The sequence below is a fragment of the Bemisia tabaci genome, chromosome 4 (assembly GCF_918797505.1).
Source record: "Bemisia tabaci chromosome 4, PGI_BMITA_v3".
NCBI lineage: Eukaryota > Metazoa > Arthropoda > Insecta > Hemiptera > Aleyrodidae > Bemisia > Bemisia tabaci.
Window position 1 is genome coordinate 49,137,801 of NC_092796.1, and position 13,984 is coordinate 49,151,784.

The 13,984-nt window shown below is 40.5% G+C and overlaps 1 protein-coding gene across 4 annotated transcripts in view; it reads right to left on the reverse strand.

Annotated features, from left to right (window-relative positions):
* LOC109043809 (uncharacterized) overlaps positions 1-13,984 on the reverse strand; it is a 149,118-nt gene that overhangs the window by 67,837 nt on the left and 67,297 nt on the right. For all 4 annotated transcript variants that reach the window (XM_072299989.1, XM_019061126.2, XM_019061125.2 and 1 more), the window contains one exon: positions 3,655-3,784. In XM_072299989.1, coding sequence (XP_072156090.1) covers positions 3,655-3,784 — 130 coding nt within the window. The remainder of the gene's footprint in view (positions 1-3,654; positions 3,785-13,984) is intronic.

Sequence of the window (13,984 nt, forward strand, 5' to 3'; positions counted from 1 at the left end):
TCAGAGGTAAATCATGTTTGTCTCTAGCAGAACACTATTTTCGAAGTAATTCTTTTGAGTTCAACTCTAGACTCTATAAAACTGTTCTTTTTATGATGCAACGCCAAGAGTCCCATTAAACCTCCCTTAGGAGCATTATAAACCGTATAGAGCTCCTAAGGAAAGGAGCTGTTGAAGGGATGACTACTAATACGGTCTGCTATCTCATGAGTTCCAAAATCTTGATGGCTTCGCTACCCGTGCCATCGGCCACTAAACATGGAAATTTATCTATATAGGCCAGGCTTTAGCGCTCTAACAGAACGTAAATGTCTATTCAAGGTTGCCGTCGGTTTATCCATTCAATGCTCTCATATTTGGGAGTACATTTCAGTGGCATGGCGTGAATTGCGATGTATCGATTGTTCTGCCATTTCAACCTATGGTAAAGAATCGATTGTTAAGGTGTTCGCTGCGAACGCCCTGTTTATCGATCATTTTCCGAAGGTTCAAGTGGCATAACAATCCATACATCGCAAAGCACGCCACGCCACTGGTACATTTAAGACTGTCAATTATTGAAAAATTGGTGGCTTTCGATTAAACAAACAAACAAAATTGAGCAAGAATTATGCAGACTTTAATATGCACGAATCATCGGATATTTTCTCTCATTGAAAATCAAATGCTTTCATCATGATACCACCGCACCACTCAACCTGCTAAGATGACTTGGTTGTTGAATTTACTGTTTCAAGGACTGACTGGGCTTGAATTGTAGTAAAAAAAATTGATTTCGAAGGAAAGCCGCTTAACTTGAAAGGGCGTTTGCCTTTCACCCGATGCAATCTTTGCATCGAAGAAAATCGCCAACTTTTTGATCAGGTCTCCTTGAAACTCCCCAGAGGAGAGCAATTAAAACAATATAAAGAAATAGATAAATGAGGGGCTTTGAGGACAAGGCGCATAAGTGCAGTATTTGAAAAAAATTGAGATATGAATGATTGCAAGTAAAACTAGTCTTAATGTATATTCTGTGAAAAATGTGCTCCCGAATGCCAATTTTTAAGCATCAAAAAGTCAGCTTGAACTTTTTTTCCACCATGAGGACTCAAATAATTTCGAGAACTCAAACTCGTACTTTGTGAAACAGCAAAAACTGCACTTATGCACCTTGTTTTCCAAGCCCCTCAAACGGAAAATAGAAAGAAGGAAGCACGTGTCCTCTGAAAACTTCAGCGGGATCCGAACTATAGTAGGTGCAATAATTAAGAAGGGTTCTCCTCCAGCTGCCATGAAACTTTCGTTAGCATTTAATAAAACTCGGTTCCGACTATTTTTTCCCGCGCACCTGTTGATGAAGTTAATTAAAACAACTCTCATAAGGTTGAGTTCCTCATTACATAGTCGCTGGCAACTACCTTATTACAATACACGAATGCACTTTCCTGCGCTGCACACTTTTAATCTTTCCGTCGTCTTCGTCTCCTCCCGTAAAAGAGAAGGAAGAACGAAGTCTGAACGGTCCTAACGAGCGTGGTTAGGTTTCACCGAGGCAACAGCTGCCGAGAGTGGAGGCGCTAGAAATCTGTTCGAGAAGTGAAAAACAAGACGTGGGGAAGAAGTGCTGATACCGGGGCTGAAGGGGGAGGGGGTGGAGGATGGGGAAGGGGGGCGGGGCTGTGCGCTACGTGCAAACCATATTAATTTCAGGAGCCCGACGTGCCCTCGCGGACGATGCATGGCTGCCGAATGAGACGGGAGTCCCGGCGCGAGATCTCGGTGCATCGGTGCGATGCAGCGCGATCTGGCGGCGCGACGCCACACGACGCGTCGCGACGTCCGCCGCCGCCGCGCCGGAGTGAAGAACATTAGAAAGTGACCGACCGGGGGACGGGGAGAGGGGCTCATCGAATAAAATATCTGTCTCATAAAGGTTGGAATGGGAGGATCTCGGCGATTTGTCAGGAGGAACACGGTTGATGTCAGGACGGATGTTAACAAGAAAGAGTATCTAGCAGCCCAACGTCAGTGCGCTTTTTCTCACTTTCAGTTTCGCGCGGATGCTTTTTGGCACGGTTTTCATCACTGAGCGAGTGGGCAACACGGCCTCTAAAATATGAGCGAATTTCCATTTGACTTCAGATTAATTCACCATTTAGCTTCGTTCAAACTAGGCAACATTTCATAGAGCTTACAGAAATTTGTGTATTTGAAGCAGTGAGAATGGAGATGTTGCATGTGTGAGGAATTTGCGATTTGTCTGTTGATCCTTATGTAAAAGTTCGCAAGAAACACGATGGTACCCCTGGCTTTCTCTGAAATCATCTCCCAAGCTCAAAAAAGCTCTCAATTTGAGGCCAAAATGGAGGGGATATCCCACGCTATCCTGAGAGTCCACCTCTACACATCAAGACAAACTCTCCATGCAAAAATAGGGAGCAAATACATTGACAGGGCTGCCACTTTATTTGGTGACTCTAAAACTGAAAACACGGCTTCACTGCTAATGTATTTGCTCCCTATCTTTGCATGGAGAGATTGTCTTGATGTAGAGGTGGACTTTCAGGATAGCGTGGGATATCCCCTCCATTTTGGCCTCCACTTGAGAGCTTTTTCTGAGCTTGGGAGATGATTTCAGAGAAAACCGGATGCACCATCGTGTTTCTCGCGAACTTTTACATGAGAATCAACAGTCAAATCGCAAATTCCTCACACATGCAACATCTCCATTATTGAACCACATTTTCGCTAAAAATTGGTCAAGGTAGATTTTCAGCACTTCAGAGAGCGATTTGATTGTCGATCAATCATTTGATAATTTCTAGATTTTAGAACATTTCTGTCAAATTTCAAACTTTTACAACAAGCTCTCCGCAGGAAGAAATAATAACCGACATTTTGTGTTGCAATGGGAAGTAGAGCTCCTTCTTGTTGATCTGACCGAAAGAAAGAGATTGAAAGTAGCGTTTGGTGTGGCAGAATTTTCCCCCGTCTCATCGAAAACCTGTTAAGTCATCGAGAAATTAGTCCATTGATACTACGTACTTGCTACGTAATGCTACTTTAATACTCCATTTAAGTATAGAAGACCTCGCAGTTTTCATGTGAGTAAGAACGGACAAAAAACGCAATTTTTTAATTAATGAGTCCCATTCCAAAATGTTTAATGCGTCCGGCTTGCTCTATGCAAAATTTTGATGGGGGGGGGGGAGGTATCGCGGTCCTTAATTTCATTTTTTACGGCCAATCTAGTGGTGCATTTCCACGAATGGAGTACTTGAGTACATCCATATTATACTCGGATCCAACAACTTCGAAAGGGGGGCGTAAGGGGGGCCCGGGAGACTCCTCCCAGAAAATTTTCACAATTCAAAACATTTAAAATGCAATTCGAGTCAATTTCGTCATATATAATTACCAAATCTAACCACTCGTTCCTTTCTTCCTCCTTTTCTTCGGGCGAACTAGGAGGGGGGGGGCAGGGGGCGCACGCCCTCCTACCACCCCCCACCCCCCGGATCCGCCTATGATCCGTATTAATGGTATGGATGCAATTATCCTCTGTTGACAAGGACAAGGCAGCCTGTCAGGGAGTGGAGTGTGTTGTGTTAGTTTAACGGAGCGAGAACAAGACGGAGGAACTATAGGGCGAATTTGAGGAGTTTGACTTACTGTGTGCGTCTGCGATCCCTCTCACGGGCCAATTTGGCGCGCCGCCTCAGGCAACAGATGACGAGGAGGGCGAAGAGGGGGAAACCGATGATGCATGAGACGATCGGGATGACAATCGTCTCCGGCGACACTGAAACACATACAAACACCTGGAATTACAACCGGGATTTTGCACATTTTCTTTAATACACTCATTTGGTGACACTCTCATCCTTGTCATATTCGACGTATCCATTTACGATTTACTGCAAAAAAGAGTTGCTCACACCGAAAAAAAAGAGGTGCTGTAATAGCATCCTGGATTTTAAAAAAATGCGCGACAACTCTTGGATGTAGTCATTACCACTCTGGCTGTTAAAGTAACATCCTAAGATGTTACTTTTACATCATGCTACGTTAACTGCTAGAGTGTTAACAGCAACATCCAAGAGTTGTCAGACATTTTTTTAACAATCGTAACATGCGGGAAGTTACTACAGCACCTCTTTTTTTTTCGGTGCAGTGTATGCTTCATATTCTCCCGTGCTAAGGAAAAACACTGTATGAGCCTTGAGTTACTGCCAAACTTTCTTTTACACAGTGCGGATTTTCAGGGAAATTTGTGAATATTTTTCTTTCGATTTTTTAGACAATTTTGTTCGCAATTGTATCTAAGGTATTCGAAAATTTCAAGGAAAAATATGCAGAACTTTACCCAAAAAATTATGTTTCATCCGGATAAGTTTGCTAACTCTCGAATGTTCTTACGGCGTTCTTCTTTAGCACGAATGTATTGTTCATACATGTTTTTCTAATAAAAACGGAGCGAGATTCAAATACTTGAAGCATGGATTTGGGAGCGTCTCGAGGAGGGAACAAGAGCCTTAAGACGAATTAGACTGCATTTTGCCATTTGGAACTATAAATTCTAGCTCATCTGAAAAAACACTTATGTGCATAGGGAAACGAATAGCACATGCGTTGTTCTTAAACCGGGCTAGAATTTATAGTTCCAAATTGCAAAATGTAGTCCAATTGCGAGCCAAGTGGCAACTCCTACTTTTACAGGTCGTCGGTTTCAGGGCATTCCGTCAACGATCTTTTGTCCGCACACTTGTTTTGTCCAGTAGTTTCGTCCACGCGTGAAATGAGCAACAGTGACTTGGTCCAAGTGTCATATTTTAGTCCCTATGTAAAATTATATTGACAATAATGAAATGAGAAATTGAGAGAGACTGCAGAGTTGTCGCGGTAACTCATTTTTTAAATGAAATTTCATTTCCTTCTTTTGATCTATCTTTTTAAATTGTCATGGGTGAGTATTTGGTTTAATTTCATCCTTAAAATTTTCGATGAAAAATAAACCTTATAAATACTTTATTTTAATAAAAATATTACTTTATTTTAAAAACATTTACATTTATAAAACGTGGCAGATATTTGTAAAACCTTTCCCAAGCGATGACGTTGATATTAAAGTCAATGAGCAGTAGTTGTGTCGAAAGAAACTATGCACAAATGAATAGAAGAGGGAAAAAACCGAGAAGCACGCAATCTTCCTGAAAACGCTGACTCCGCGAGTTAAATAATAGGCCCTAGCATAAAGCGGAGTGATGCGACGTGCTTCCAGCATGGAACGCGCACTGGCGCCTACAAACCTAAGCAGATACTTCTCGCATTGCGCAATGCTTGAAGTATCCCTTAGGTTTGTAGGCGCCAATGCGCGTTCCGTGCTGGCTGGCTGGCCGCGCCGCAGCGTGCCGCGTGCCACGTTGCTTCACTATTTCACAATAGAGGTGTTGTACAGTATTATACGAAATTGAAGGCACTCCAACATACCAACAATAAGAATGACAGGCATCCTTTAAGAGTACGGAACTTTCCTTGCGAAATAAGTCGAGATAAGAGAGATAAAGGAACATTCTTGAGTATGCCGTCAAGGAGATTTTATTTTGAATCAAGAATAAAATAGGTTTCTGCTTGATGTAAGTGGCTTTCCTTTTTATAAAAGCATCTTTTCCTCCTCAGGAAAACATTATTTTCTTTATTAACCCATAAGGAAATCTTCTCGGCGGTAAATTTGAGGATATTTCTCCTATCCTTTCCAACCCACCTGGTGGCCACTTGCTGGGGTCCTGATGAAAAATAACACGGGGTCAATTTTTTATGGAAAATATCTCGAAAACGACGAAAAATTTATGCGTCTGAGATTTCAGCGGTCAATTCTCTGGATTTTTCTCAGGAGATTGATGAGTAATACATGACACTTTTTTCTCGAACACACCGAACAGCTCGACGTGGAATTTCACTTGAGCTATGACTTCTGGTGTCATATTTTAAGTTGAAAAAAAAATCCATGTCGAGCCGTCTGTGTGTTTGATAAAAAAATTGGCTCGTACTACTCATCAATCTCTTCAGGAAAACCCCAAAAGATGATTTCTGAAATCTCCGGAGCATAAATGTGTCTTTGTTTTCAAGATACTTTCGATAGAAAATGAATCTCATGTTATCTTTCATAAGGGTCTCAGCAAGTGGCCACCAGGTGGGTTGGAAAATTGACGGGAAAAATCAGCCAATCAGGGACGACTCGTGAAAGTAGGGGTTGCCACTCGGTCAGAAATTCGCATGGCGGCTCTTGCCTTCTATTTGGAGCGCCTTTGCTTCCTTCTCGAATGTAGAATCCTCTGAGGGAATAGATGTATTTTTTTGCATCCCCTAACGAGACACGTTGATCCGGTGAAAGCGCCATCGTCAAAATTGGATGTTGCTTCCAGGTCTTGCTCAAGGCAACATCATCACTCTTCGCTCTTCTTTTGCGCTTTTCTTTTCTGCCACCACGCGAGTCCATGGCAAAATAAGTATTCTGTTGTCATGTAAACAGTCCGTCACGAGACTGTTTTACGACTTGATGACCTCTCCCAATATTGCTGCTCATTTGCATTTTCAGAGGTTTTCTTACTGAAAACAGTCCCATTTAACCGAATTAATCTCCCAAATAAGCCAGTTTTTTTTACATTGGTAGCATGTAAAAAGATTCGGTCCTAACGATACTATCCCTAAAATTCGGTTGGTCTGACTGATCAGTGTTCCAGGAAAGTGGAACCGGCTGAAATATGTACACTTCTCTCAACAATGACTATTCTTTTGCTATTGGATGATCATCAAAAAAAGTACCTACTACTCACCTGCTTCCGGATGAAAAAAAATTGCAGGTGTTATATTTGTAAAATACATTTATTCAAGAATCAAAGTATTCTTTTCGAATCTGGAGGTTTGTGAGACACTGAGAACTGAAACGGCTCCCACGGTAAATTTTCCAAAAGGGGTGAATTTGATTTGAAAACTCCGGGAGCGGGTGTGACAGGACTGAGACAACACTCCCAGTGGGTCATAACCTAGTCTTTGCGCCAAATGATCAAGTCTCCGGATTAAGAGGAGGAAAACTTGCAAAAAGCGGCGAAAATAATGATTGAATGGTAGTAAGACAAAAGGACGGGAACAATTCGAGTGCACGAATGGATGGATTAGGATTTGCTTGTAGTTATTTTTCCAAACGGGAAACTTGAAAGTAATAAGATCGGATCAGATAGAGCCACTCGCCAACGAGCCAATGTCGGGAAGTCGATAAGCAGTGCAGGAGGGGGTGAAGGGGAGGGTAAATCCGCCCTGATAATCAGGCAGAACAGCGAATAAGAGCGCCACAAAGTTTCGCGATATATTATTTTCCCGGCTGAGAGGGGAGCGAGGGGGCGAGGGGGGCGAGGAAGAAAAATTCATGGAGGCATTGCATTGGAGCTGGGTTGTCCAAGTGTTGAAGCTTTTCATCCGGAACGGAATAAGTTGGCGAAGATCTCTCTCTCGCTCTCTTTGGCGAAGAGTCTCTCATGAAAGACCTTACTCATGCCAGGTTCATTGGCAATCAAGGTGAGTAACAGTAAATCGGAGAGACGGAATGTGGGCACGGGGGCTAGGGGCTGCGAGAGAAAGGGGTGAAGGGGTGACAAGGGGAGGGCGCCTTGTAGCGGGATGTCAAGTTACCCGGTGGCGGTCTCATTCTCAATGTCACCAACATTTCCATGTACTTCATCTAAACGACCCTCGTCAAAATACTAGGTCGTTCTGCTTTAGGCGCAATTTCTACCTCTTGATACAAAAAACGATTACAGCCATAACTAAAATATATACACTAGATCTAACTTCTAAGCCACGAAAATTTTATAAGTATTAATTGAAGACGAATCATTTGGCATTTTTTATCAATCAATATAACCAACTCTCCCATTAAACTAATATAAATTGACGATTTACTGATGAAATAAAGGTGTTAGCACTGCTGAAAATGTATCGCGCCATAGTTGATAAGAGAAATTTGATACTAATCTTAGTGAATGAAAAAAAAAGTCAAAATCATGGGTCATATGAGATCAAAAGAAATAACGCTACTTTTTTTTTTTTGTTTTTGAAAAACAAAAACTTTTAGGCCGCATCTCTTCGGGTCAGATATGATACAACGCCTTTGAGGTGTCACATTTTCCCCCAAAACCGCGGTTTATTCTCAGAGCTAGAGCTCACGAAAATGGAACAAATAATAAATGTTTAACTTTATTGAACATTTCTGGATCAATATCTCTCAATATTGGAAGTCTTGGGAGGGGGAAGGGATGAAGTAGTTTTTACAAATTGTTGATCTCGTACAAAAGAAAAACCTGTTTTAAGACCAACTTTAACAAAACTTCATATCCTCAATTTTTCGTGAAATCAGTTCATTTTTTCTTTTTTTTTACGAGTCTTTGATTAAGGTGCTGAAAGTAAGACCTATTAAATGCAGTTTTGCATATTATCTAAATTATAAACATTGCCACGATGTTATATTTTAACAATTTCGCTACTCAAATTTAGAGGGCGGCAGGTCTGAAGAGAGCAGGTTTTGAAAAAAAGAATGCATCACAATACGGTTTTATTTTAGGGTTTGACCTAATAAATCTACTCATAAAACCTTTGAATTGAATCCTGCATTGTACATCCCTGTTTGGCCAACTTGTTTGGCTAATTTCCAAGTGCAACATACCTGTTGTTGATTGCCCGACGAAAATAGGTGCTTTTGTGCACGCGGCAAAGTGCTTGGTTCCTTTTTGATGAATGCAGTTTATTTCTCTCGTAATTGCCCCCGCAAGCCCCAAAATTCATTAAAAAATTAAAGTGAGCTTTGGAGCCGACACCGAGGACGGAAATGCGTTTTATGCGACGGTAACTCACAACCTCGCGTTGGCGCCCCTTTAAATTTTAAAATTTAATCATGCGCTCCAAGTGACGCTTTTGGCTCGTTCTCATGCGGTGTTTCCTTGTTTTCCGCCAATTTAATCGTCGTGACGACATAATGTCTGTCCTCCTGTCCTTTTATTTTTTTTCCTGAAGAGAAAATACGACAGTTTCGGTGCAGTTCCTACAAATCGAGACTAAAAGCCAATGGACCACTAAACAAGGTACGAATTTAAGCATTTTGCTGTATGATCTCTCTTTAGAATTTCACGCGAAACACGATTCGCGCGACAAAAATTACAGATACTAACTCAAAACCAATATAATAACGTTTTTATTTAGCATTCACTGGAAAAAAACGCATTGGATCTAGAGTCCAGACTCTTAAAAACATCGACAAGAAAAAATACTCTTGATTCAATCAGATTTAAGCTTAAATCATGAACCAAGCCTCTTAACTTAAGCGGATTTCCTTTTGATTTAAGCTTGAATCTGATTGAATCAAGAGCATTTTTTCTTGTCAATGGTTTCAAGAGTCTGGGCTGTAGATCCAATGTGTTTTTTTTTCCAGTGTTGATTAAGAAAAATTTGAATTTCCCGCTCACGAAAAAACGAGAATTTACTAAGATCAAATCGCGCACTATAACGAGTTCGACAGGTTTCTCAATCAAACCGTGTTTTTCCCCACCCTGTGTTGATCTAATTGTAAACAACATGGAGCTGCTGAGCCGAAGTGCTAAGATCGAGGCTGTCGTATTTCCATACCGCGAAACTGACACGATAACATTTAGTGAGCGATTTAATTCAAGACGGTTGCGATTGTTCTTTGTAAGAGCGGGGAATGTATACTTTTAAAGGAACAACTTAATTTGGGGAATAGGCTGCAAAAAAACAACGAAGGATAAACAAAACCCGGAACGTTTCAAAATAGCGACAATTTCATTTTCAACCGAGACTGACCGAGACTGGGTCTCGGTCTCACAATAACACAGCGTATCAACGACTCGTTTTTATTCTTAATTTTTTGTTCCGGTTGAAAATGAAATTGTCACTATTTTGAAACGTTCCGGGTTTTGTTTATCTCTCGTTGTTTTTTTGCAACCTTTCTCCCAAATTAAGTTGTCCTTTTATTACGTATAATTTGGCTGATTAAGTTGCTTTTCATTATACTTTTAAACACGCTGACATTTCGGTTAGGAGAAACTTTCAGTAATTTTCGCTGTTCAAAGCGTGTTCCACCTCAAATTTTGATAAGAAAACATGAATTATAATAATGCTTCAATCCGCACCGTGCCTAGTAGTAAATTATCATGTTTTTTCGACTAAAAAATTCCACCTCGACACAAAAACTTTCGCCGTCACTTTTGACATACTCTTCGATCACTAACTTTATGAAAGCAACAAGTAGTTTTCTCAACGCGACCGAAAACTGCAAAAAGAAACTGAATTCTTGCTGCGGAACTGTTAACAAATGACATTTTCCAGTAGAGACATTCTCAATCATTTTTGAAGTTGTCCATCGAATGATAGTATCAAGGCAATGTAATTTTTCTAATGTGCATGAAATTAATCAACTAAAGAATGTCGTATGAAGAAATTAAACCTTCAAACATAGGACATTTTCCAAAGTCCTCGCGAAAATTTTTACAAACTGCCGGGAAGTTTTTTCAATGTAGCGTATTTTAATTGCATATCTACCGATAGAGTGTAGTTAGACTAATAGGGTATGCCAATTAGGGCATCGACGAGGGCAAGTGCCTGTTTATCGATTTACTACATCCCTTCCTCCCGTTTACTTCCGATGTCAAGTTTCCGCGTCATATCTCAAGTCCCGTTTCCGAGGCATTATACGGGATTACTTATTATCCCTGAAATGCATGCAGCACACATAATATTCGTTTTCCACTCCGTTGTTTACACACGGGGAGGGTGACGAGAAGTAGGCCTTTCGTTAGCGCTTTGACGAAGTGGAAAATGCAGTGAAGTTCAGGATTCCGAAAAAAGTGTTGTTCGTTCTGCACAACGACTTGACGCTGAACATTTTAAATGCACTGGGAAAAAAACACATTGGATCTAGAGTCCAGACTCTTAAAGACATCGACAAGAAAAAATACTCTTGATTCAATCAGATTTAAGCTAAAATCAAGAACCAAGCCTCTTAATTTGAGCGGATTTCCTTTTGATTTAAGCTTGAATCTGATTGAATCAAGAGCATTTTTTCTTGTCAATGTAATCAAGAGTCTCTAGATCCAATGTGTTTTCTTTCCAGTGTACCTGGAATAAAATAAACTATGTAATTGCGTGACAAAATCTGGATGCAAGTTAGGCCTTCCTATCATGATCTGTGTTAAGCTTGAATTTGCGTTTAAATTCTGCATGCGACCCCAAGTTTCATAAAACATGGATTTCCTTCATTTGGCTGGTAGGTGCCATTATCGTAGTAAGGGACTTCAGTTCAACTTAGTACTGGAATTCGGATTTTGAGTGTCATATTAACTTAGCCACTGACTGAAAGACAAGGTTTCCAGATTAAGCGATACAATGTGGATATTTTACATCGGTTTCAGGATGGGAATATGGTAATTTTCAGCAGTATTTGGCAGTGTTGTTGAAACGCCATCCCTATCGCGTGAATGACTTCACTGGAGAACCTGTCAAGGTGAACCAACAGAGCTGTCGAGAACTATTTAGTAATGGATCGATCAGGTTAATACGTTCTCGGTTTTCCAGACACTTCTCAAAAGTTCTTAAAAGTCACCTTATACTGCAGGATGGCAAACGAAAAATATTGCAATTGATAAAAAATTTGATCGTGGAGCGCTTTGATCAAAATAGCTGCAAAATTACGTCCTTTCTTACACATCACTCTAAACTTTTGATTGTTGCGATTTTTATGCAGAATGAGCTTTTGCAGTTTATTCAAAAAAAATTTCGATCATGTTTTGTAAATTAATATATTTTCCGTGGAACTTCCGAATTTTTTTAAAAAAAATTTTTGTCCGCGCACCTATTTTTTCCAGTTGTTTACGTCCACGCGTTTTTTCGGAAGGGGAGTTTTGGTCCACTTACCACTTGAGACCCAAACCTAATTGGTCCACGTGTAAATACAAACGACAATTGCTTACGACGTTTTTGGATGAAAATGCGTTTAATGACTTGGAAGAATGAGGGTTCGCTTTTTTTTGTCTGTTTGTTTGCTCCAACGGAAAAAAATATATAATTGAGATTTTTGGTAAAAATGAGGGAGCGTCATTTCCATGAGAGATAATTCACTAAAACTCTCTACACCTCTTTGGTGCAACAGGGCTTAATTATCTTTCAAGAAAATCCCATTTTTTTAGACCTGAACTGAAAAACCTTTTGATTTGCCTCAGCTAAAGGATCTCACATTTTTCCTGTGCATGATAAGTTAACTTCGGCACTGGTTTGCCGTAGCGCTTCGAGCTACTATTTCGCCACGGTGGTGTTGCACAATGTCATATGAGATCGAAGGCACCCCAACGTATCATGATTGATGGCATCTTTCAAAAGCATGAAGTTCCCTCGCAAATTAAATCGAGTGACGACAACAAAAAGAGAGCGGTAGTCGAAAAACTTACTGTCCTAGTATCTGTATTTAATAACGTTTAGTATGATTTTTAACTTCATTAGAGGAACAAATGACCTAATTTAAGGAGAAATATCCTCAAATTTACCGCCGAGAAGATTCTCTTATGAGTTAATAAAGAAAATAATGTTTTCCTAAAGAAGAGAAGATGCTTTTATAAAAATGAAAGTCACTTACATCAAGCAGAAACCTGCTTTTGTTCACCTGTTTTATTCTTGATTCAAAATTAAATCTTCTTGACGGCATACTCAAGAATGTTCCTTTATCTCTCTTATCTCGACTTATTTTGCAAGGAAAGTTCCGTGCTCTCAAAGGATGCCCGTCATATTTATTGTTGGTATGATGGAGTGAGGAGTGCCTTCAATTTCGTATAATACTGTACAACACCTCTATTGTGAAATAGTGAAGCGCCGTCGCACGTGGCACACTGCGGCGCGGCGCCAGCCAGCTAGCACGGAACGCGCATTGGCGCCTACAAACCTAAGGGATACCTCAAGCATAGCGCAATGCGTGAAGTATTTGCTTAGGTTTGTAGGCGCCAGTGCGCGTCTCGTGCTGGCAGCACGTCGCATCACTCCGCTTCATGCTAGGGCCTATTATTTAAACTCGCGGAGTCAGCGTTTTTCTACTCATGATTTTTATATGTTTGCACACTCTGCATGGATTACTTTAATGTAAATTGATAAAAAATATATACATATATGAAAGGAAAATTTTAGGAAAATATATATGAAAGGAATAGGCTCCATTCTAACGCTTCCTTTTTCCAAAACTTTCACTTTCATGATAGGTTTTTTTTTCGTTTTAAGAAATAGCTATATAAATTGGTTGCGCCTAAGTAAAGGCCTCTTGGGACAAAGATACAGATTAATGAATCTCAGAGTGTAATTTGTACCTCGCCGTTGGGCGTATCCTATCTTAGCAGTGGCGTGAATTGCGATACATCGATTCATATACCATTTAAAACCATGGAAAAGGATCGATAAATAGAGTGTTCGTAGCGAACACCTTAATAATCGATTCTTTACCATAGGTTTAAATGGCATAACAATCGATACATCGCAATTCACGCTACGCCACTGTATCTTAGGGGCCTATTTAATAATTTTCAGAGGGTTTTTCTTTCCTCTTGCGAGGATAACTAGCGAGTCTCAATTTCCCCGCCGCGGCCTCTAAAGACTCGACTGAAACAAAGGCATAATTTTTCACAATGAAAATGCCCTGCGAGTGAGACGTCAAATCCGCGCGGAATTCTCTCTATTTCGTGAACTTTTTCGCTCAACCCTGATTTGTCCCGGCTGAAATTTTCCCGCTCATCGGCCTTGGTTCACGAGCTAGTCTACACATCGACAAATTTCCCGGGAGCATTTCGTATATCTGCCCTTTTCATTTCAGAGACGATGTTTTAAATAAAGTCACGAGCCATCATATACGGCAAAAAAACAAATAAATTACCTACGAAATGAAATTTTCGTTCTGTACCGC